General features: G+C 48.3%; 1 protein-coding gene across 1 annotated transcript in view; it reads right to left on the bottom strand.

Annotated features, from left to right (window-relative positions):
* Positions 1-2064: 2064 nt before the first annotated feature.
* The window catches only part of LOC119404813 (A disintegrin and metalloproteinase with thrombospondin motifs 16), a 66288-nt gene continuing 43934 nt past the window's right edge, over positions 2065-24418 (bottom strand). Inside the window, exons 13-18 of the mRNA XM_037671486.2 lie at positions 22690-22821; positions 22175-22334; positions 21986-22081; positions 19972-20193; positions 5234-5345; positions 2065-3746 (exon numbers count right to left, since the gene is read on the bottom strand). Coding sequence (XP_037527414.1) covers positions 3310-3746; positions 5234-5345; positions 19972-20193; positions 21986-22081; positions 22175-22334; positions 22690-22821 — 1159 coding nt within the window. The 3' untranslated portion in view covers positions 2065-3309. The remainder of the gene's footprint in view (positions 3747-5233; positions 5346-19971; positions 20194-21985; positions 22082-22174; positions 22335-22689; positions 22822-24418) is intronic.

Here is a 24418-nt window from a genome sequence, read left to right on the forward strand (position 1 = left end):
ATCGGCGTCATCGTGGCAGCGGGGGACTACCCCATATGCACATATACCGCGCATAGAGAGAGAAAGAGAGAGACAATAATCTTTAATGAAAATCCCGGAGAGGTTAGCCTGGTTTGTCGCCTGGCTTGCTACTCCGGGCGTCGGGTGATGACTATGGTACATACAATGAATCAAAACAAACAAGCTTCTTGAGTAGCGTATGAGGGTCTGAGAAACTGTTGGGACAACTTGTAATTTCAAGTGTACGGGATGCAAACGAGTTAATAAACGGAGGACTGAATGCGACATCGATCGTCGTGCACGCCGTAGCTCGTCAAAACGAGCAGCACGTCACCAAATTTCTCGCCGATGGAGAGGGATCACTCCTATGCATGCTCAACGGGCCTGTTTGCCGAGACAGATCGGATATTGCCTTTAGGGCCCAATAATAATAATAATAATAATAATAATAATAATAATAATAATAATAATAATAATAATAATAGTAATAATAATAATAATAATAATAATAATAATAATAATAATAATAATAATAATATTAATAATAATAATAATAATAATAATAATAATACCCGATTTCTGACCGAAATAGTCTCAGAGAACTTTCAAAGCTAACCGTAAGTTATTTAGGAGGCAGGAAGTGGAATAGCGGAAGTGAACGTCACTTCGGAAGTGTGTACCCGGAAGTCACTTACGTTGGCAGCCGCAGTCCATTCAGCAAAGCCATGGTTAGCTTCACAAAAGAAACCTCCGCTTTAATAGAGGGAGAACAGAAAAGGTGCGAGTAACGGCTTATGAATGTAATCCGCCTTTTTTTTTTTCACGGTGCCACGGCGCATGCTCTTTTCCCCTAGCGGGAAAGTGGCGCAACACCTCTTGATCTCGGAGGCTTTCGTTCTTGCGATATCTGTTGTCACGGCCCTTACCAAAACCCCACCAAAGCGGCAGAGGGCAGCACCGGAATAGGAAACGGCGGATTCTCCTCAATGTATGTTCGTGCGTTTGTATGTGTGCGTGTCCGCCGTGGTGGAACAGTGGTTACAGTGCTCGACTGCTGACCCACAGGTCTCGGGTTCGACCCCGGTCGCCTTTCGATGGAGGCGAAATGCCAGAGGCCTGTGTACTGAGCGATGTCAGTGCACGTTAATGAACACCATATGGTCGAAATTTCCGGAGCCCTCCACCACGGCATGCCTCATAATCATATCGTGGCTTTGGCACGTAAGACCCCGGGTATTATTACTAAGTATGTGTTCTTGTGTAATACACATAAATATTTCCCGGGGCGCACACACAGTATACCTTCTGGCCATGCCAACGTCTTCACCGGATTAGAGCTCTCATACCGTGAGTGAGTGCAATTTTCAAGTTTGTAAATGCGTACGTTCGTCGTCATAGAGAGGTACTTAAAGAGGCTCGTTCAAGAGCACGTATTGTATTCACTGAAAATGTCCGCAGAAAAGTTTGAAGCGCTCGTTCCCAAGAGGCGGCGCCGACTTATTCTGCGGGTTTTGTTTAGCTGTTTTCACCGAAAAAAAAAAAGAAACATACACACAAAAACGTGCTGAAAGCGTGACAAAGGTGTAAATCGAAATGGAAAGTGATTCAAGGCTGGAAAAATTTCATGAGATAATTCTGGCACCTTTCGAAACGCAACTTCACTGGGAAGTACAGAACCCTTCTTTTAGCAGCGTTATGAATGAACGACAGCCTTAGAAGCATTATACTTGCCTTATAAGTGGATGAACGAATGATGAATGAAAGAACGAACAGAGTGCTAGCAAATGAATTACTTGATTGGCTGAGAGTTATTTACAGCCCCTCCGTCCCCCTTCACCGCCCCCCCCCAAAAAAAACAAAACAAAACAAAACAAAAAGCATTTCAAAGTGAAACACAGGTCAATCACAAGAAAGAAGAGAGAAGGAAACGTCGCAGGTTAAACTGTCGGCAGTTTGCTTAACAGAGCCCCGGTGTGGGCGCCATGCACACCTTCATATGCACTGACAACACCTGGTAGCAAGTAACACTGTCACAAGCATAACGATCCAAGGAAAACCGGAAATAAAGATCAGACCTTGTTTATTTACAGCACTAAAACACACAAAAACAAAAAAAGAATGGCTTGGAATGTTGCTTATTCATACAAATCAGACTAGATTAGCTTGGAGATTCTTGTTTGACACCCGGAAGACACGGGATTGTGGCTCGAAGCCACGATCTGCCTGGAGACCGGTGACTTTACGCCACGTTGGGTATCACTTCATTGCTTGCCGCCTTAGAAGCTTCGTGCATAGGTTTAATAGTAGTCTCCCATGCTTGTTTATTCTTGAATAACACACGTTTCTCGTAGGGTTGTTTGGCATTGTTGCATGGAGCATCGGATCTACCCGAAAACTTCATGCATTGCGCCTTTTAAGGAGTTACCAACGCAACTAGCGTTGTTCCATTAATGATTGCGTAATTTCGATAGTCGCTTGTCTATCGGTTTTGTGGAAAGGCACCGGCTTGTGAGGCAATTTAAATTTGGTTCTTTATACACACACATCCAGAGTTTGATATCGCACTGCAACATACGATAACGATGCGAAAGCAAAGAAGAAAGCACCCTTCTTTCTTCGTTTCTCCTCTTTTTTTTTGGCACATGCGGTCAAATCACATCACTGCAGCCATGTTGACCTGTTGAAGAAATGTACACCGAACATCAAAAGTTTGCGGGACGCGATATGTTCGAGAAAGCTATATTCTCGCTTTGTCCCGGAACATAACCTCCAAATGAATGTTCTATCCTGCAGTTGGCATTACAAGTTCTACAGTCACCAGGTAGATTAGAAACATTACGCAATAATAGAGCAGGAATTCTAATTTTTTGTGGAGCTAACGTCCCGTAAACTTTTGATGTCGGGTTTACTTAAATGTTGATTGGTAACGTATTTTCTGGAAAATGTGTTGTCTCTCGCATACAAACAAGCCAGCGCCGAGATGGCGCCCTTGCTTTGCTGCATCAGACTAAGCGCGCTCAGGAGCTGTAGCTGACGACGCAAAGCTCCTCTCACGGGTATATGTGCGCCAGCGTCGATTCGCTTCGACGCGCGGCCGCACCGGATGCACTGGCGAGCGCGGCCGCGCCGAGTCGTGTTCACCCTAAGGGTTGACGACCCCGTCCATCTAGTTGGCCAGCGTAACTGCTGATCTGGGCTTCCATGTGCTATAGACATGCTGTTCCGCATACTCCTGGTTGTCCCTCCGTCTTGAAAGACTGCAAAACGTTATAACATACTAAAATGCGTACAGCTAGTCCCTGCACAATATCATCTAATCCTGTCGGGTAGGGTGACGTAATCCTTGTCCGCGTACTCCTGGTCTTCTGCATCGTCGGAGCCCGCGCCTGCGCTCGTCGTCTGAACGACGCCGACGGGTCGCGACGTGTCTTCCTCGTAGATGAACGCGGCGTCGTACACGGGCGACGGGGGCGCTCTAATTGACGCCAGCGGTCGGGCATTCTGAAGTCGCGGCTCGACGTCCACGTCCTGCAGCAGCCACAGGGCGCGACCTTTGGACGAGGACGTCTTGGGCGGTTCGGGTTGGCACACGTGGTTCTGGCAGTAGAAGTCCCGGCCTCCGTCGCTGTGGCACCAGGTACCGTCGGGAAAGAAGGATCCTCCGAGGTCGTTTAGTTCGGTCCGCGGCGTGTACCAGGGTCCGTTGGTGATCTTGCAGTAGATGGCGCACGCCTGCCAAGGTCGGGCTGCTCCGTCGAAGTGGAGAGATAAGAGACGTGGTACAGGAATCAAAGACCTTATCTGGAACTGCGATAATCACCATGGTGTTCAAGGTCAACATTACAAACTAACTGGGCTGGCATCATCGATATTAACTATCGTCAAGCTGCTGACCACGCTCCCAGTGATAAGAACGAGTAAGGACGTACTCACTAAGTCGGTTCATTTTTGCAAGTGAGTTCTGCAGAATCCCGCAAGGTGGCGGAAGGGTCATGAAACGGACAATTGACGACCATCCGTTTGTAGCAAAAAGCCACAAGAAAAGCCATACGGATTTCTCAAAACAGAAAACATCTAGTTGAAGAAAAATTCGTCCTGGTCCGGCAATCGAACCCGAGACCAACGCCTTTCCGGGGCCGTCGCTCTACAAATTGAGCTAACAAGGATGCCCTGGTTATGTAGTTCAATTTCCAGAGCGACCACCCCGGAAAGGCGTTGGTCCCGGGTTCGATCCCCGGACCAGGACACATTTTTCTTCAACTACACGCTTTTATTTCTGAGAAATCCGCACGCATTTTCTTTGTGGCTTCGTGCTACAAACGGGTGGTTGTCGGTCGTTTCTTTCACGTCGGTTCATTTTTCTGTCGTCATGTAAACATTCGAAACCATTTATTATTAATGCCTCCTCGTTACACACTCTTTACCTCTTGCATGTCGCGGTTGTTTGAGTTAAACAACTCTTATCGTATAGACATTCAATTTAAATAATGCATATTGTCCCTGGTATGAACTGAGAGCGTAGCTTCGTTCGAAAAAACGTCAACTGAGAAAGATTGTACCGCTATAGGTTGGCATTTTTTTTTGTTTGACGTGATATAAGGAGATGGCGCACAAATAACGCTATGGCTACTTCTTAGCTCTTAGAGGCATCGAGCAGGGCCCAAAATTTCAGAACGTAACAAATACGCAGCACCAGGGGCGTAGCAAGAAATTTTTTTCGGTGGGGGACACCTCCTTGATCTGAAGTGGGGGTCGGGCAGGCAAATGTGATCGAGTGTCATTTTAAGCTCTGCATGCCATGGCAAAAATTAAATCTCGGGGGGGGGGGGGGCAGACAAACCCAGTGCACCCCCCCACCCCTGGCTACACCACTGCGCAGCACATACATTATACAACTTGAAGAACGCCATGGCACTCCACTGTGATGCTTCGAAACCACAAAGAATAGCATATTCTTATATGAAGTTCTAAAGTCAGCAGGTGGCAAGTACATTATGTAGATGAATTATCACATAAATATATAACATAACAGTCAAGACACATAAATATATAACATAACAGAATCACATCGTTCTATTTCAAATCGCAGTGATAGAACAACCAAATAGACAAGACGCCAGCTCTAGCTCTCGCCTTGCCTATTCGGTTAGCCCTCGGCAGCGCTTGAAAAAGAGCGAGCTATATGACACGTTATCTGTGCTTTCGCCTAATTGTACAGTGACGTCATACTTACCGGGGTTGTGCCTGACTTGGGCTCCTTTCGAAGACAAGTCTCTGACCAGCGATTTCCATTCAGCGCATTTACGGGTGGCGTAGTTCACGGGGTTCTCCCGGCGCTGGCAGATCTGCACAGAATGTTGTACCGAATGCATCTTGCACGGAACAAAAAAAAAAAAAAAGAAAAGTCACTGACAAGTGACCTCGATAAAAGATCAGATGCCGTATAAGAAAAGGCTGACCGCCACAAGCACACGATCGACAGAGCAGCTACTATAGGAAAACGGCGCGTACAAATACGCATAAGACGAGAGCACCTTCGAGAGACTCATTTCTGTAACCTCGCTGGCGCCGGGTTGGTTTTTGCTTGTACGATGCCGCCGCCGAAATCGGTAACTCAAACAAGCTTCGCTTGAAGATACTTTCTGCGACGACAATCCACACGAGAGCATGTTCTGCTGTGCGAAAGGTGCTAGTCGTTAATGTAAGAGGGAAGAAAACTGTCGTATTGATATTCAGGTCAAGTGGATAATAAAGAGAGATAATATTATGCAAGCTGTATCAATTAGCGTTACGAAGCTGTAAACCAATGTGCAAAACGGACGAAAAACGTGAAGTGATTTTAAAACAGGAGATGAAGAGCGGCAGTAATGCGTACTCAAAGTGGCTGCTGCAATTTGGGATCCACTCACTCACTCACTCACTCACTCACTCACTCACTCACTCACTCACTCACTCACTCACTCACTCACTCACTCACTCACTCACTCACTCACTCACTCACTCACTCACTCACTCACTCACTCACTCACTCACTCACTCACTCACTCACTCACTCACTCACTCACTCACTCACTCACTCACTCACTCACTCACTCACTCACTCACTCACTCACTCACTCACTCACTCACTCACTCACTCACTCACTCACTCACTCACTCACTCACTCACTCACTCACTCACTCACTCACTCACTCACTCACTCACTCACTCACTCACTCACTCACTCACTCACTCACTCACTCACTCACTCACTCACTCACTCACTCACTCTACTCCACCTACTCCAATCGAACGCAGAATCACGTGTAAATATACAGCAACTAGGTCTCGAACATGGAGTGTCCTCGAAACGTTTGGAAACGCGTGCATATTTTTAATATTACCATGACCTCTGGAAACAACAACGCGTGCTCCATAAGAACAACAAACGTTCCTGTACGGTAGCTATGTCCTCAAGAGCGTAAGGCACTTGCGAATCTTCCTGAAACACTTCTTAGTGGACACTGGACTAGATAAGCGCTTGTGACGAACAGCTATATATGTGTTGCTATATATGAAATGATGTCTCAGTCCGCATACTGTGAGCAGAACTAGACATGTGTGCCTATGAACGTTTCATTGCAATGTGAACTCCTGCAATCGAACTGTACATTACCATGTTATTATTTTAACACGAAACTGCTTTATGTCGGGGTTCCCTAAGACATCACTGACATCATTTCCGTCACGGAATTGACGTCGGTAAAATCTACACGAACAGATGAGAAAGAAAAACCCAGAAGAAAAAGTTACGTTGATTTGGAGAACCTGGGAGTCGAACCTCTAGCATTTTCGCCTCCATCGAAAATGCGGCCGCCGGGGCCGGGATTCGATCCCGCGACCAGTGGGTCAGCAGTCGAGCACCTTAGACCACCGTGGCGGGTTTAGATTGTGTCTCTTTGTTAATATGGGCAGGCGTTAATTTTGATCGGGCTTTGCCACCTGCTTCATTATGAACCCTTCGGGAACCGGTGACATACACTGCACTATATGTACAATGCACCGGCGTAGCCAGGGGAGGGGGGTTGGGGTTTACCCCCTCCGAAAATTTTCAATTTTGCCTGCGTATGTATACGCACACACATAAAATCACACGCGCGAACACATATACACTATGGTCAAAGTAGCCCCCCCCCCCCCCCCCAATTCCCCAACCACGAAAAGAAGTTCTGGCTACGCGACTGGCACAATGGTACATCGGCAAAGTGAAAACAAATTTGGATACAGCGCTGGCCCTCCTCAAATTCAGCCTTTTATCTTATTTTTCAAAGAATCTCGCGTGGCTTAAAGTGACGCATAAAACACGCGGAATAGTCTCCCACGCAGATGTCGTTATAAAACCAAACTGGAGAGCTTCTTGGTGCGACGGAAAACTGCCACGTAGGAAAGGCGACTTGTTAGTGGCGTCTTTGTTCAACGCTTCAGGTTCGTTAGAGGAACGCCTACTTTGTTCAGTTTTTATTTTTTTTCCAGGTCGCGTATTCTAAAAGCAACATCGTTTCGCGAAAACGCTGCTACGATTATTTACGATGCGCGTATCGGTCGAAAAAGTGGCTTTGCAGTAGCGACTCGAAGAGCGAACGGGCTTCCATCTTGATATTTACGGTCATTTGGGAAACGCTCCGACAGCAATACTCGCTCTTAAAAGCTCTCTACAGTTAATGGAAATCACTCGTCATCTGTCCCCCGCTCGCGAGAAGCAGTTCAATGGGGACAAATGAATCTAGTTAGGGCTGCCACGTTAGGGTTGACGCAGTCGTTAACCGTAACACCGGTGCAACTACAGAACTACCTGGAACTGTTTATAGTATACGACCGCACAAGGAACGTGGGACCAGTAGGAGAAAGAGAGACACTGTTATTTGATTGGTTCCTTGTTTTTCTGTTTTTTTTTTATTTTTGCTCTGTTGTATAATGTAAGCGTGTTGCTCCAACTTGCTCGAGCTTCAACGTTAATGCCTCAGTCCTAAAGGTAACACTCCCCTAACACAAAATCCACAAATATCGGAGAAAAACCCGTTGAAGATTGGCGAGAGTCTAAAACAAGCACGTGAGATCATGTTGCGACTCGATTGCCTGTAGCATCGTAAGTGAACTGAGATTGCATGCACTTCTAGTACAATATGCAGCATTTCGCAACCTACTCTTCCGGCTCTGCTAAAGCCATCCTGGCCGCCAACAACCAAACGGACAAGCCAGATGTGCATAGAGTCAGTCAGGCAAAACAGCCTCGAAGCACTAACTCTCCACCGTGCCGGTGGGTGCAAAGAGCGTGAAGCACAGGCCATTGCATGCAAGGGCGGTGCTGCTGCATTAGAAAGAGCATTACGACTACTGCAACTGATGCAGAAGCGCGGGACTACACTGTCTTGAGGAATGTCCAGCGCCTCAGCACAACCCACCGCTTACTTTCGCTGGAAAATCTTCACTAGAGCTCGCATCGTACCGCCCAATAGCGCTGGCTAGTTGTGCTTATGGAAGGTGATGAGCGAATGATCCATGCCATACTAGCTCAAAAAATCCGTAAACAGTGGGTAGGTGCTCCAGCCGACGTTTCGACAGGTGGACTTGTCTTCTTCGATGCTGAAACTGGAGAAGACTGGAGAAGGCTGTCTTCTTCAAGGCTGGAGAAGACAAGTCCACTTGTCGAAATGTCGGCTCGGGCACCCACCCCCTGTTTACGGATTTTTCCATCGCAAGCTTCCGTCTTCACCTTCCTGCCATTTTTCTGGATTACCATACTACAGTGGTTCCTGGAACCCAATAGTATATGCCCAAATGCCATGGCCAGTTTTCGGTGCCCGGATGAGCCTAAACTTCGGCAGCCATGCGTCAGAAGGCGGAGCTCTCGTCGCCAGCTTTGAAGCAGCTGTCTCTGCTCACGCTGCATGACGAACACGAAGACCACATTGAACTTTACACGGATGGCTCGACAACTGTTGGGGGATCTGAAGGTGCTGTTACCTTCCTAGCAAAAGCCAAAACCTATCTTTATAGAACGTCTCATAGGACTGTACATCGACTGCTGTGGAGCTTTCGGCACTTCGAAGGATTCAACTATTGGCCGCGAGATCGAGCAGAGTCGCCGCCTAGCGGCTTCTGGCTGAACCGCGCCTAGTGTGGATTGCTCCATGCGTCGTCTGCTAGCCCCGTTGTGTTTGCATGTGCGCGTACGTCATGCAGATCCTCAAAAGGCGGTTTGTTCCGTTGCGTTAGTGCAACTTTAACCGCTCATACGTATGCCTAACACGATGTAAAGAAGCACTTGGCTTTGATCGGCTGTATATGTACTGTAATAAGATCAGACAATGCACTTGTCGACAGCGCTGTGTGTGGTCGTCGTACGCTCCGTTTACGCGAGTCATATCAGTGTAGGTGCAGCTCTAGGGTTCAATCGCATTGCAAAGTGCACTTGGTGTTGCCCTAAAGATGAGAAGTATTAAATATCATGTGAATATAGCCTTTCAGCGACGCGGTGGTAAAAAAAAAAGGCTCGCATATACTTGAGCGTTGTGGTTAGGTGTTGTTTATACGTTACGCGACGAGCTTTAGTTGTGTACGGTCCTGGTCTCACTAGAGAGATATATTTCTGTTAAGTCACGTCTGACACTTCGGTACTTAAATTGTCCCCTAAAAATAACAGAAAATGAAATGACACGGAAATCGGAAAACTGAGTTGTCTTGCGCAATTTTAACTTGTGGCGAAATTTATACAAAAACGCCCGCGTACTTAGATTAAGGTGCGCGTTAAAGAGCGCTGATGGTAAAAATCAAAACGGCGTAGTTTACATTTATGTCGTAGTAATTTCACGCGAAGCCACATCTTTTTTTCTTTACATTATCGTCAGCGTTTGTGTTGCGTTGTTTAGATTGACGGAAGGCAGCGGACATTATTCGTATGAAAAAACGTACTTTGGTCCCGTGAAATAACCGGACCTTTGTTCCATTACTGTCGTGCAAGTAATCAACCGAAGAAATTTCCGTGCTGTACAGTTACCTTTGTGTACTGCTACTGGAATAAAAACAAGCGTGTGCGTGTTAAACGTCTCCTTAGCGCTAAAGCGCTGTCAGCCACGTAGCTTTCCTCAGTAAACCTATCAGCTGTCCTACATTTCATGGAGAACTGAATAAGAAATGCGAATGAATATTTGAGCACGCAGTGCACAAAGTGCTATTTCAACTCATCGTGCAGGAATACGGGCTTTCTTTTTGTTGAGGGGCATCCAAATGAAGAAAAAGTAAATAGTTAATTCAGTCGCGCTATACAGCAGTGCGTAGTAGGTGGAACACAAGCTAAACATGTACGAATAAAACAACAAGAAAACGTCACCCATAGCGAAAACACCGACTGTCGCCGAAGGCGAGCAACCCGTTCGTTGGTAGAATGCGCTTCTTTCACAAGTAATTGTAACGTTCGGCGCGCTTCGCGCATTAATTCGGGAATGAAGAGCGCACATATTACCACAAAGCTGCAGTCAACGCATTTTGTTTGCCGGAAATCGGGTCACATCGCTCACAACGAAGCGCTTTTGTGCACGTTTGTATACGCGCCGACAGCCGCCTATCCACACTAGCGCGATGACGGTGCTGCCACCTGTAGCCCGATCTCGCGGCGAATAGAGTCACCACTAAAATGGGGCAATTTACACACACGAAATCAACCCTGTAGTGTCTGTCATTAGTCTTACGTCATGGTGCACAAGACCAAGTAGTATTAGAAATAAGACAAACCTTAACACAGCAATTAAAAGAGAAGGGACATGACATAACTTTTCACTGGCTTCCAGGCCACTGCGGCATCGACGGCAACGAACACGCCGTTAATTCAGCAAGGAATGCTCATGAAAGTGGCGTGCAGAAAGCCATTACACTATCAAGAGCCGATGGGCATCAAAGATTCGCTCGCTCGCACGTGATGTAACACATTCCAAGTGGAATACGTCCGGTTTTCTGCATACCCGCCTTCACCATCTGGATCTGTCACTTAACCTTCAATATCCAACCGGACTATCCCGATCCTAAACAGTAGTCCCCTGCCGCCTGTGGCTTGGAGTGTCATTCACGAACACCTTTCCTTACCGAATCGGAATGGCAGACTGTGCTACCCGTGATCACTGTAGCAGCGAGGAAACCATTGCACACGTCCTGTGTCACTGTCCTCACTACAGCTCCCAGACACAACAGCTCTCAACAACGATAGGACGCCTCGATGACCAGCTGCTTTCCGAGGAATCAATCTTGGAGCGCCAGAACGTTCGAGCTTCCAACCAGAAAGCGACGAAGGTGATGCTGACGTTTCTGTGGTCAACCGGCCTCGCTAAACGACTATGACACTCCCGTGCTTGAGTGTGTGCGTTTTTTCTTTATATATTTTAACCCAGTCCCTTTTTTTCCCCTTCCTTCCTTACCTTTCTGTCCCTAGTTAGCCCTTCCCCAGTACAGGGTAGAGAGAGAGAGAAATAAACGTTTATTTGTGAAACATTGTTCCGAGCGATGCTCGGTATCACCCTAAGGTGGGAGGGCTCCCTAGTCCAGGAACCCTCTGGCTTCAACTGCCCTCTTGGCCCTGATGACAAGTTGTCGCTGGTCTTCCAGGTCCTCGAGGGCGAGCTTGGCCTCCCACGTTTCGGTTAGGTGGTCGTCGTTCGTGCTTAATGCTGGATTGACGTCCGTCTCCGGTTGCATACTGAGGTCTACATGACACGGGCATTCCAGGAGCAAATGTGCCAGGGTGTCCGGTACGCCGCAGAGCGGGCACATGTAGCTATGTTTCGTTGGGTAGAGGCGGTGCATTAATATTCCATGTATGTGTGTGTTGCTTTGCAGGCGTCTGATGATCACGCTTTCTTCTTTAGTCAGTTTTGGATGTGGTGGAGGGTACACCCGTCGCTCCAGTCTGTAGTGTTGAAGTAGCGACGAATAGGTGTTCTGTACCGCCTCCACCTCTTCAGCCATGGGTCGGGTATCCTGTGGGTCAAGGACAGCCCGGCTGACGTGCTCGCGGGCAGCGGCATGGGCCGCTTCATTTCCCTGTAGACCCTCATGTCCTGGCACCCATATTATACAGGCGTATGGGAGTGGAGTGCTTCGCCGTTTTATGATGTTAAGTGCATCGGCTGAGATGCGGCCCTTCGCATAATTCCTGCAAGCTGCTTGCGAGTCGGTGAAGATCACCGCGGCGTCTGTACATGTGGTTGTGGCGAGAGCGATTGCCGCTTCTTCCGCTGCTTCTGAGTTGTGTGCCTTGACCGTGGCCGACGCTAACTCTCGGCCTCGAGAGTCTACGACGCTGACAGCGTACGCGTTTCTGCGCGGATACTTGGCAGCGTCGGTGTAGCGGGCGTCCGGGTCTTCCTTGAACTTTCGCTTAATAGCGTCAGTTCGAGCCTTTCGTCTACCTTTATGGAATGTCGGATGCATGTTGCGCGGAATAGGCGCGATGAAGAGGGACTCTCTAACGTCCAGCGGGATGCGCTTTTTCCGGTCTGCATCGGCGATGTACGTCTCGCTGTACTTGAGGTACCGGAGCACTGACCTCCCGGTAGGCGTGAGCTTTAGTCGTTCCAGCTGGCTGTTCTTGTGAGCTTCGGCGAGCTCTTGCCACGTGTTGTGGACGCCCATTTTAAGAAGACGTGTAGTTGAAGCCATGGGGGGTAGTCCCAGGGCGACTTTGGTTGCCTTTCTTATCATAATATTAAGTTTTTCTATTTCTGCGGTCTTCAGTGTGAGATACGGCGTGCCGTACGTGATGCGGCTGGTGAGCAGAGCTTGCATTATTCGTAGGGTGTCATGTTCCTTGAGCCCGTTTCGTTGGTTTGCGATCCTCTTGATGAGATGCGTGAGTTGCGAGAGTGTCCGTTGGAGTCTCGGTAACGTGGCCGCTCCCGATCCATCCTTGTGGATGTCAAGTCCAAGCACTCGTAGCGTCTCGACTTTTGGAATTGCTGTCCCATTTAGGGTGACGTTGGGGTCGGGCTCTTCGTATATGGGAGGCCTGCCTCTCGTTCTTGCTTTGAGGACAAGGTGCTCGGACTTCTCAGGGGCACAGTGGAGGCCGCAGTTTCGTAGATACCTTTCGATAGTATCTACGGCATCTTGTAAGCAGCTCTCTTGTCTTCCGATGTTCGAAGCCCTGGTCCAGAGCGTGATGTCATCAGCGTACATAGCGTGCCGCACATCTGGTATTTTATCGAGAAGTTTTGGCAGATTGATCATGGCCACGTTGAACAGTAGCGGTGAGATGACCGATCCCTGCGGCGTACCTCTTTTTGGTAGTTGAAAGCTTGTGCTGCGGATGTTCCAGATGCCCACAGTTGCCGTACGGTCCGTCAGAAAGTTTCTGACATACGTGTAGGTCCTAGTGCCACAGCCGGTGCCTTCGAGGTTGTTGAGGATCGCGTCATGGCTGACGTTATCGAAGGCCCCCTTGACGTCGACTCCGAGTATTGAGTACTTGCTTCGATGGCTGAGGTGATCAAGGAGGTCTTCTTTGAGGAGTAAAAGCACATCGTGCGTCGAGAGGTGCTGCCTGAAGCCGAACATGGTATCAGGTAGGTGTCCACCATCTTCTAAGTACTGCGTCAATCGGTCATGCACCATGTGTTCGAACAGCTTTCCCACGCACGAGGTGAGGGAAATGGGGCGCAAGTTCTCAATACCGATAGGCTTGTTAGGTTTGGGGATCATGGTGATCTCCGAGTGCTTCCAAACCGCATGCAGCTCTCCTTTCTCCCAGCAATCGTTGTAGTATCGGAGAAGAGCCGTGGTGGCCTGGTGTGGTAAGTTGCGTAATTGTTTGTTGACTATCCGGTCTTTGCCGGGGCTCGTATTTCTTGTCAACTTCGATAGGGCTGCGTATAGTTCCGCCTGCGTGAAGGGCTGGTCGAGCTCAGGGTTTGGTGTCCCAGTGTATTCTTTGATGTGAGCTGATGCGACAGCAGGGGCATCACCAGAAAGCTTTTTCTGTATTTCTTGTAGGAGATGTTCTTCCGACCCGGCGTAGTTGTGGATAATCTTTTGAAGATGCTGCTTCTGTGCCGCTTTGGATGGTTGCGTGGCTAGAAGAGCGCGTAGCAGGTGCCAGGTCTTTTTGGTGCTCAGTGTCCCCTGTAGCTTGTCACAGAAAGCGTGCCAGTTCTGTCTGGCGAGTTGGTTCGCATATTCTTGAGATTGCTCGGTAAGGATAGCGATGCGTTTTTGTAGCTTCCTGTTAAGTTTTTGCCGCTTCCACCTCTTTAGAAGTCCTCTTCTAGCCTCCCAGAGGTGGAGGAGATGCGCGTCGACTGCGGGCGTATCGGCGTCGAGCTGTATGTCTTTAGTATGACGTTCGGCTGTATCTAGCACATTCCTGAACCACTCGTCAATGTCGGTTATAGTGGTTTCAACATCAAGGTCATCCCTAAAGAATTTCCAGTCCGTTAACCGTGCTATTCCAGTCTTGGTCTGTCTGCGAGTGTGTGCTACGTCAAGCTGGAGGATGTGATGATCGCTACCTAAGGTTTCCGGTAGCACACTCCACTCTGCCCCGGTGACGTTCGCCGTAAAGGTGAGGTCGGGATTGGTGTCTCTGGAGACGCTGTTCCCGATTCTCGTCTTCTGGAGAGGGTCGTTCCAGAGTGTTAGTCTGTGGTGCTGGGCGGCATCGTGCACCCTAGAGCCCTTCTTCGACGTGATATGATAGCCCCATGCCGTGTGCGAGGCGTTGAAGTCTCCCACTATAACGACCTGGTGACCATTCGTGCGCTTCCTGATTTCTCGTACGAAGTGATCGAAGTCCGGTAGCTGGTCTCGAGGGGGGCTGTACACGTTAGCTATGAATAGACTTTGCTGCGTCTTTCGTTCCGGCAGAATCTCTATCAGGGTGTGTTCTGTCTGGGTTTGCTCGATTTCGTGCTTTTGCACTGAAAGCGCTTTCTTGACAAGAATGGCAGTACGTTGGGTTTGTGCGCAGGTCATGTATCCTTGGAGACGGACGTTCTGCGTGTTGGTTTCCTGGAGTGCGATGATGTCGGGTTGGTTAGGCTTGATGAATTCTTGCAGGCTCGTATGTCGAGGGCGGTACGATCGACAGTTCCATTGCCATATTCGTAAAGTTGAATGCTGTTTCTTAGACCTGTGGTTAGGGGTTGCCATCTTCGACTGATTCGATGTCACGCCGGCGATCACGAGTGGGTGAGACTGAGCGAGAGGCGTTGTGGCTGTTCGCCCGCGCCTTCTTCCGAGTCACTTGGCGTGGGTTGCTGAAGCTATCGAACTGTGCTATGGTGACGTAAGTTTTCTTCACGTGTGCGATAAAATTGTTGACTTGTGCAGCGATCCCGTCAATCTTGGCATTTAGCGTGGTGATCTTCTGTTCGAAGGTTGCGGCCGTTTTTTCGATTGCTGATTGGACAACCTTTTCCATCGTGGCATGAATGTTGCTCATAAAAGCTTCTTGAAATATCTTGCACCTTGCATCCACTATGGCTTGGACATCCGCTTTAGGCAGCGTCTTTCCCGGCTGCGAGCTTGTGTCTTCTAGATCTTGGCGTTGTTGATGCGTATTGTATGAAATTTCTTGCTGTACCTTGCAATTTTCAAGTAGTTTGTCGATGAGCTCTTGTTGTCTTTTCTGACTCTGAAGTAGCTTGTCTATAATGTTTTGTTGGTTTTGCAGTTGGCTATGCTGATTCTGGAGCTTTCTCTGCTGGTTTTGCAGTCCATCTTCGAGGACCTGTATGGACGCGGTTTCGGCCGACGAGAAGGTCGAGCTGCTGCTACCACTCGAGCCGCTTGCCACGGCGGCGTAGCTCGCGCGTTTGACCGAGCGCGAGCGCGTGCGAGAGCGGGAGTGCGAAGTAGACCGCAATATTGACTTGGATCTGCTGCGCCTGGTGGAGCTGCCGGCGCTGCTACTGCTAGATGTAGCGGCCGATGTGCCAAGGCCGGGGTACTCTTCTCCGCTGCAGCTCCAGTGGTTGTCTATTTCTTGAATCCTGTTGAGACGCTGTTGTCTTATATTGTAGGGTGGTGGGTTTGGCTTTAGTCTCCTCTTGCACTCTTTACTTGCAGTTTCGTGCCCTTCTCCGCAGATCTTGCAGGTGGGTTGACACTCGTGTCCCTGCGTTTGGCCGGCTTTGCCGCATTTGTAGCAGAAATCAAACCAGAAAATTTTCTTCTGGCTAACCTCCCTGCCTTTCACCGAACCTTTCTCTGTCTTAACTTTCGTTGCAGGTAAACTTTGCGTTCATATTTGAGTTCACGAAGGAGATGACGACAGAAATGCGTGCCCCTTTGTTTCTATCGTTGTGCGCTGCCCCTAATCTTAATCACCGTGAGCGGGAGCCAATCAACCACTTTATCCACTTCAGCAAATGTACACTGCAACACGGCGTATGGAAGTTAAAGTCTCTTAAAGAAGAATAAACACGGTATATCGTTCAACCATTCGACAAATTGAACACACGGCACACATGAGTTGCGTGCGCAGTTACATATCGCAAGAAACAATGGATGACGGTGGGTGTGCCGCGTCGTCACTATATATAACTATCAACGACTTGCCGCGCCTCGCTCAACGCCACGATCTGAGCGCTACTGCGGCGAGCTAGGCGCAAGCTGCGACAAAACAGCGGTGCCCCCCCCCCCTCCCCCCTCTTCTAACACCCCATCCTTCCGACAAAGCGGAAGGGGGGGGGGGGGTAGGGGGGACCGTCGGTCTTATTCGAACGAAACGGGGGTCTTTGGTCGGCAACTCGTCATCGTCATTAGAGGCCCTATTTACCTCGGCTGCTCGGTTATTGCAACTTTGCCTAAGCGCGGGCTTGCCCCGTTCGTGGTATACCGGCCTTCCCCAACACCTACCGGTCTCTCGCCCGACATAAGCTCCACAGCTGGACAAAAGAAATAGCTCATAAAAGCCCTTGCGATGCCGATCACATAGCACACAAGCTTCTGACCAGCCGCTCAACTATTCAAGCCTCTGCGGCGGCTGCTTTCGGATAATAGGTCGAGCACAACGCACTCACATTCATTCGTAGAATAAAAGCAGCGGGGGCGGCGGTCCCTTTTACGCGGCGTGAGAAGAACCCTTTCATCGTTTTTCGTATAATCACGACGACGCCGCGCGTATCCAACCTCACTCGCTCGTTCTATTACATCGCGACACGCCTTTAGTATGCGAACTGGCGGCGCGCTCGATCTCCTCTGTTCTTGCTCGAAAGGTTCGTACCCTAATATCTGGACAGCTGCAGAAGGAAAATAGCCCGTTCGTTAACGCTCGTTATGAATTTCCTGGACTGCGTCGGAACCTTGTCGCTGCTGATGGTCTTATTTCTCTCAATAAGAATCGTCCGCGTTTGTTTCCGGGGAACGCGTGTAAAAAAAGTGCGAGGCACGATGTCCAAAGAAGCCGTGACACCTATTGCGGAAGCACACCGAAAACGAGATTCTTTCGGGAAGAGCTCGAAACGTTGCACGATTTGTGGCAGGTGAGTGATGGCGTAGTGACAACTTTTTCCGATTAGTCCTATAGCGATCCTTATAACGCGCACCTGCCGTGATAGCTGAGCAGATGAGGCGTCCCGCTGCTACGCTCGAGGTAGCCGGTTCGCTTCCCGGCCACGGCCGACACACATCAATGGGGAGGGGGGGGGGGGGGGAAGGGTGCAAGAGCATCCAGGTACCCCCTCCCCCCACGATGCTCTTGGATTTCGCCCCCTCCCCCTCTCCCCGCTGTATACACTGCACTGAATCATATACGGAATCATTGTGTATACTATACACGCTAAGAAGGATTTTTCCGGACTGTCAGAGCTGCATGGGTCGTCAAAGAAGCGAGACTGAAACACTAAATGTCGCATTTCGCAGTTTGTACGCGGAGTCTGTCCTCGTCTGTCTGCCTGAAAATGCAATCTTTGGACGCCACGCTTTTTAAGAGCCTGGGGCGCGTGACAGGAGGGGGGAGGGAGAGGGGGCGAAAAGGGGGAGGGCGCTCTGTGCCAACGTTAGTCCATTGTTAGTTGACTCTTCAATGCTCTGTTACTCTTGCAAATGAGTTCTACAGAATCCCGCAATGTGGCGGACGGGTTATGAAAGGGATAAATGACAACCAGCCGATTGTAGCCAAAGTCACAAGGAAATCCAAACGGATTTCTCAGAAAAGCATGCTTCTTTTTGAAGAAAAATTCGTCCTAATCCGGGAATCGAACCTGGGACCAACGCCATTCCGGGGCGGTCGGGCGACCGCCCCGGGTTTTATAGTTCTGTTACACTCTGTTACTATACCAACGCGATGAATGAGGAAGAAGCTTATGCCTTCTAGGAAGACACTTTTTATTTCCATCTTCAAGAAAAGGCTACTTCCACTTCAGGTCTCTCGATTCAAAGCGCCTGCATTCGTTGCCTCGTTAACGGCCCCATTCGGAAATCCACATTGATCGTACCCACATGAGGGACAGTAGTGACGGACACCTTACATTTTGCATATAGGAAACCGACAGGTGACATGAACAGAACGAAACCTTCACTAAAGAGCCTCCGACAGGCTATAAGGGACCATTAAGTTTCGTGCCTTGTCCCCGTAGGCGGTGTGAGCCTTTGATCCTAATTGTCCCAACCTGACTCGATCGATCAACTAGTTTCAGGAATGCTTGTTCCCGCCATCAGAACTGCTTACAGAGTTCCGGTTTCTTGGACGACATATTTCTTCAGCCGCCTATCGGTTGGCACCGCCCTGTGAGATGAACAATAAACGTTTCGAACAATGAGCGTTTCGTACAATTTACCGCAAACGTTTACGGGACGTGGGATTGGCGACAAAGTAGAATTGTCCGCGATACCTGGGCACCTGTGGGCCTCGAATTCAAAGAAGGAAAATGTAGGAATGCGTAGGAAAATTCGCAACATACGCAATCGATATTTTGAGACGTCGAACTGCGCTGGGGAAGAGATGCCAGAGCAGAAGAAGACAGGACTCTGGTGTCTCGTCCCTAGTGCAATTTAAGTTCTCAAAATAATGTCTCACTAACTAGCCCCCCCCCCCCCCCCACCTTGAAGGCTCCTTGAATACACAGTTGTTTCTTTAGATCAACAATGTTGTTTATTTATGTGAACCTAGAAACTGTCGCTGAAACCACTGTTTACGCCTTGTTGAACGATCCGTGTTAAAAATTAACATGACAAGTGCTAATTACCGTAAAGGCGAGCATTTTCATAGTCGTTTTAACAGGTACACGAAGCATTCGGCCCGACTCATGGAACTTGATTTGACTGGATAATAGAAGTTTTTAGCTGGACCGCGGTATTCCGGTACGCGCAGAGGGGTTTACGGAATACCGTGTTACCGGGCGCTGGTATTGACATCTTGTGAAGCTTCGTACAACCAAACTTGTAGACACGTTTGCCTGCTTCCGCCTAGTGTCCTTGAGGAAAAGAACCTTTAAAAATGCCACTTATTCGGTATTAGGCCGCGCTGCCAAGAATTTTATACCAGCAGAGAAGTAAATTGCACGAGGTTTCTGCAATAACAGCTTTCGTTCATGCCGACCCTGCCAGATGGAACCAGCTATCCGGCCTCTCCCGTTTACGGCTACGGTATCCGGTATAACGGTAACGCAAAGTTTGCGCACAAACTAAAAATTATCAGTTCCCATCCACGCTTTAACAGATATGTAGTAAGCATGGCAAACGCGCGAGGGGGAGACAGAAAATTAGGTGGGTAGATGAGATTAAGAAGTTTGTAGGTATAACGTGGCAGCAGAAAGCATAGGACCGGGTTGATTGGCAGAACATGGGAGAGGCCTTTGCCCTGCAGTGGGCGTAGACAGGCTGATGATGATGATGAGTAAGCATTCAGCATGACTTATGGAACCTGAACTTATACCTGAAGTAATCACTTCCATTGAAGTTTTAACGAATCATCAATCAGTAAGACTCATGCATCTAGAACTAACCTTTGAGTCGTCGCAGAGTCTCGTTCTGACCGAGTCTCCCCGACAGGTGGCGGCCGTGTTGCGTGGTTTGGGACGGTCGCACCGGCGACGATCGCGGCTGAATCCCTTGGCGTTGTCCAGGCACCCTGAGTGGCAGGAATCGCGTCTCCAGGGACCCCACCCGCCAGCCACAGCCTTCATAAAGCCCGCGCGGGCGGGCGTGCATTGACCGTGCAGGCACCACTGCGCATGCGTAAGGGCTGTTTACTACTTAGTCTGTACAGCTCGGTACTTTAGCTTGTTAGCATTCCCACTTTACTCGTCGTTTATCCATCCGAGTTTCCTGCTCGTCTTGTAAACTGGCGGCACTTGTTAGAAAACCTTAATTTACATGACAGGCAAAGTCAGCAGTCAACACGAGCACTAACATTATCTCTCTTCAGAATTCTGCATGCAGTGATGTCGAATTGGCAGCCATGAGAAATTCCACGTTCGCCTGTTAAAATGTGTGACACAGTGCATGACTCAATGCTCTCCGCGGGGGTTAAAGTCCTTCTGTGCCTGAAAATGGCAAACAGCCTGCAGCGCACCTCACAAAATCACTTTGTGTGTGTATGGGGCGCTGTGAGTTTTCTTAACAACTCACACAGAAAACGAAAAGCGTTATTATTGAAAAACAGCCAGATATGAACAAAACATAACAAGCGTGAAACTTAGTGACAAAGAGCTCTCAGGAAAATATCTTAGCGAAGCAATGCGCCCTGAAGTTGCGAAAGCAGAGAAGTTGGAGAAGTTGGTGGGGCATGGTCAGTGGAGCGTGTACAGAGAGCAGGATAAGCGTCAGTGCCTACTCCTACAAGACGTCGGTGGCGGCATCATGTGGCCTCCATAGGTAGTCAGGCTATAATGCGAGGCACTAATAACGAAGAGGAACAAATCGCGCAACAGGGGGATGTAGTAAAAACAGCAGAGCTACGGCCCGTTGTTCCTCTTCTGTATGAACCAATTAGGTCAGTTTAGTTTCTTCCTATTCGAAATAACCGAACTGTTTGAGTCCGTAAGCGAAGGAACAGTTCCTCAGGGTAGTCAGTGACATGCGGTACTTGCCAACGCTGGCAAGGCGACGGCATAAAAGATGCCGGTAGTGAAGCTCGCAATTGTACACTCATTCCTGCCAAGACGTTTGTTCAGCAGGAATCTGTCTTGTAGAACAGAACCTAACAAATCGAAGCTGGAACGCACCAGTCCCAGGCGGAAATACTTTGCCACAGTTAAAATGACACTGCTCCGAATAATTAACAAAAGCTCGTCTGTTTGTAGAACAGAACCTAACAAATCGAAGCTGGAACGCACCAGTCAAAACCTATAATATAAAACCCGATCTTGCTCCTACTTTACAGGCACATATGCTGTATTCTTGAACTTCTCTTTCAAATTTAATGATTCTGGTGAGGAGGCCAGCAAACTACAGGAATCTTACTCACATTTTAGGGAATCTGCTAGGTTCAAGGGGAAAAAAAGCTTAAGCTCTTGGGTTTTACGCGTCATGACCAAAATTACTAAGCTCGCCTTAGCAGGCTATTCGAGATTCGCGTTGACAAACTGAGGTTATCTAAAGCGCGCCTGAGTATAAGATAAAGCAGCGTTTAAGTATTTCTATCCAATCAAAACGCGGCCGGCACGGCCGGTATGTCGAACGCGTGAGTTTAACCTCGAAGTTGGCAGCGCATTGCCGTGGCCCCTCAGCTAAAGTGTTAGGTGTAAGAGCCCGTATTTCAAGAGAAAATAAAAGAAATGTAAGTTTACCAAGAACATGTGTTGCAAGATTAGATTGGCTATACATTACACAGAGAGTTCAAGAGATGATAACTATCGGTGTGAGTCAAGGTGACCGACTAGCCTGTGCTTGACGCCTATACAATAGACTATCAGAGTGGACTGCACTCTAGAATGGTGGTATAATTCGGCGTGTCAGCAAGAGTATCCCACGTAATTAATTGTACAGAGTAGACTAGTGACATTGAAGCTCACACACATTGTGGCCTCCGCAGTACGTGCCGTCCAGAGCTGGTCCCGCCTTATAATATCCTTGACGGTTGTACGTCTTGCAGATGACTTGCTCGCAGACATTCTGCAGGAAAGAAAAAGGAATGCGCGGTTCAGGCGCCACCGCTTACGTGTGACGGTTTCAATGTTTCCTCTTTCGAGATTTTAAGAAACTAACGCTTATGAGACTTGTGTTGTACAGCTGGGCATCGTGATCTCGAAGAAATATCTTGCACTGGTCGTGGGCGTCCCATTCTTGTCCAGGAAGGCTCTGCGGATCTTCCAGGTCCGGCAGCCCGGTCACTCCGTCAGGCCTGTTCGAAAGGCACGTCCTGTCCCTGCGTAATAAGAGTTACTGTAAAGGTTACGAAATGAAAAAAAAAAAAAATCCCCGGATCCTTGGTGTCACTGGAGACAACGTTTAGAAAAGTGGTCTTGTCTTCTTCAAGGCAGCCACTTGAAAAGATCAAAGACCACTCGTAAAAACGAGTGGTGAACTGTCTTAGCTCTGACTCTTCTGAGAGAGAACATAGTCAACACCCATTCCTTTCTTTCTTTTTTTTAAGCCGACAGAGTCTCCTTCGATACGTGACATTACATTATCGCCTCTAGGAAATGGATTAAAACGCGCATTTTCTTGCGGTTATCTCTCGCTCTGTATCGACGACTCGAAAAGGGGGTGGTGGTACGAACCCCATCTTGTGGACGACGAGGGCGCTGCATGGAGACCACGTGGTCTCTCCCTTGGTGCCCCGACTCGGAGACATGATGAATCCGTTGGAAGGGCAGTCGTTGTGGGGCCACCCGTCGTGCAGCATGCCAAGGCTGTGAGCGCAGCAATAAATTAAAATAAATTTAAAAAAAAAGACGCAATAATTCACTCCGCGGTACACAAGCGGGTCGCCACACGAAGCTTGAAACCGTTATATCAACACATATGTAAGATTTGTTGGGGTTTAACGCCCTTAAAACCACGATATGATTGTGAGAGACGCCGTATTGGAGGGCGCTGGAAAATTCGACCCCCTGGTGTTCTTTAACATGCGCCTAAATCTAAGTACACGGGCCTCAAGCATTTTCGCCTCCACCGAAAATGCGGCCGCCGCGGCCGGGATTCGATCCCGCGATCTTCGGGTCAGAAGTCGAGCACCATAACCACTAGACCACCGTGGCAGGCTTATACCAACACTTGAGGTTCCTCACTGTATTGCATTCAAACTATAATCGGTTACAAGTTCAGTACAGGGGAAATCTTGTTCCCCGATGTGTATACCGATTGTGTTTTCCCCTGCATATATTGACGTGCAAACGCAATAAAATATGGTTGTTAGTCAGCGCCGTGTTTTTGTCCTCTCGTGTTCGCCCTGGTGTAGCGCTGTCTCTTCGTTAAAAAATCAGTATATACCAACCAGCCCAATTCGAGACGCTAAAGACTCGATAGAACAACGCAATTACGAGAGCTGGGACCCCTTGCTAGTTTTTTTTAAAAACTTTACTCAAAGCATGATTTCAATTTTTATATAAGTAAAAATAAAAACCCATGTTTATGAAAACAAAATCGCCACCATGGCAAGATGTGTGTCACCGCTTGCGATTTTTCTGGATATACGCATAACTCTTTCCTCTCCCCTTCATCACCTCTCATCATTCCATTTTCCCCCTGTCCCTTTTCTCCTGTTCAGATTATCAGGCTAGAGCGCACTAGCTCAGGCCGACCCCTCCGCCTTCAAATAAATTCGTTCTCTCTCTCTCACGTTATTGACTATAAGCATCTGCGAGAAAAAATTAGGTGTAGGCGTGTTCCGAAAAATACGCCCGGATCTAGCTAGGGATGGTCGATAATTTTTTTTCTAATCGATCAAGCGATTAATCGTTTGCCACATTAGCCATTAATTGGTGGACCCTCATAGATGAGATATCTTTCGCTGTATAATTAGTGAGATATTCGGCAGGTGTATTAAAGAGGCGCAAACGATTTATACTAATATATACAGTTTATACACTTCTACCTTCCAACCACATAGATAGAGCGGACTCAATTTGTTTGTATGAAAGGTGAAAGAAAGATGAAAAACACAGCTGTGTAACGGTTTGATAAATCATGTTTACTTTATTAAATACTAACTAATATTGGTGCTAATGTATTGTCGAGCAATAAACGGCATATCACGTAAAGCCAGACAACAGAGAAATTCAAGAGATGGTGGACAATTGAAGCGATGAAATAATCGTCGAACAAGGAGAGCTTCTGGAGTGTAGTGGAACAATTAATGCCGCCATGAAATCACAGACCTTGAGTGCTTATAATGAGGTTCGAAGCGAGGCTTCAAACACAGCAGCACAAAGGAAATTTATTTTTAAGGCGAAAGCCTTAGATGCCTCATCAGACGCGAAAATTGAGCGGCGTCTCGCGTCGGCGTCA

The sequence above is a fragment of the Rhipicephalus sanguineus genome, chromosome 9 (genome assembly GCF_013339695.2).
Source record: "Rhipicephalus sanguineus isolate Rsan-2018 chromosome 9, BIME_Rsan_1.4, whole genome shotgun sequence".
NCBI classification, from domain to species: Eukaryota; Metazoa; Arthropoda; class Arachnida; order Ixodida; family Ixodidae; genus Rhipicephalus; species Rhipicephalus sanguineus.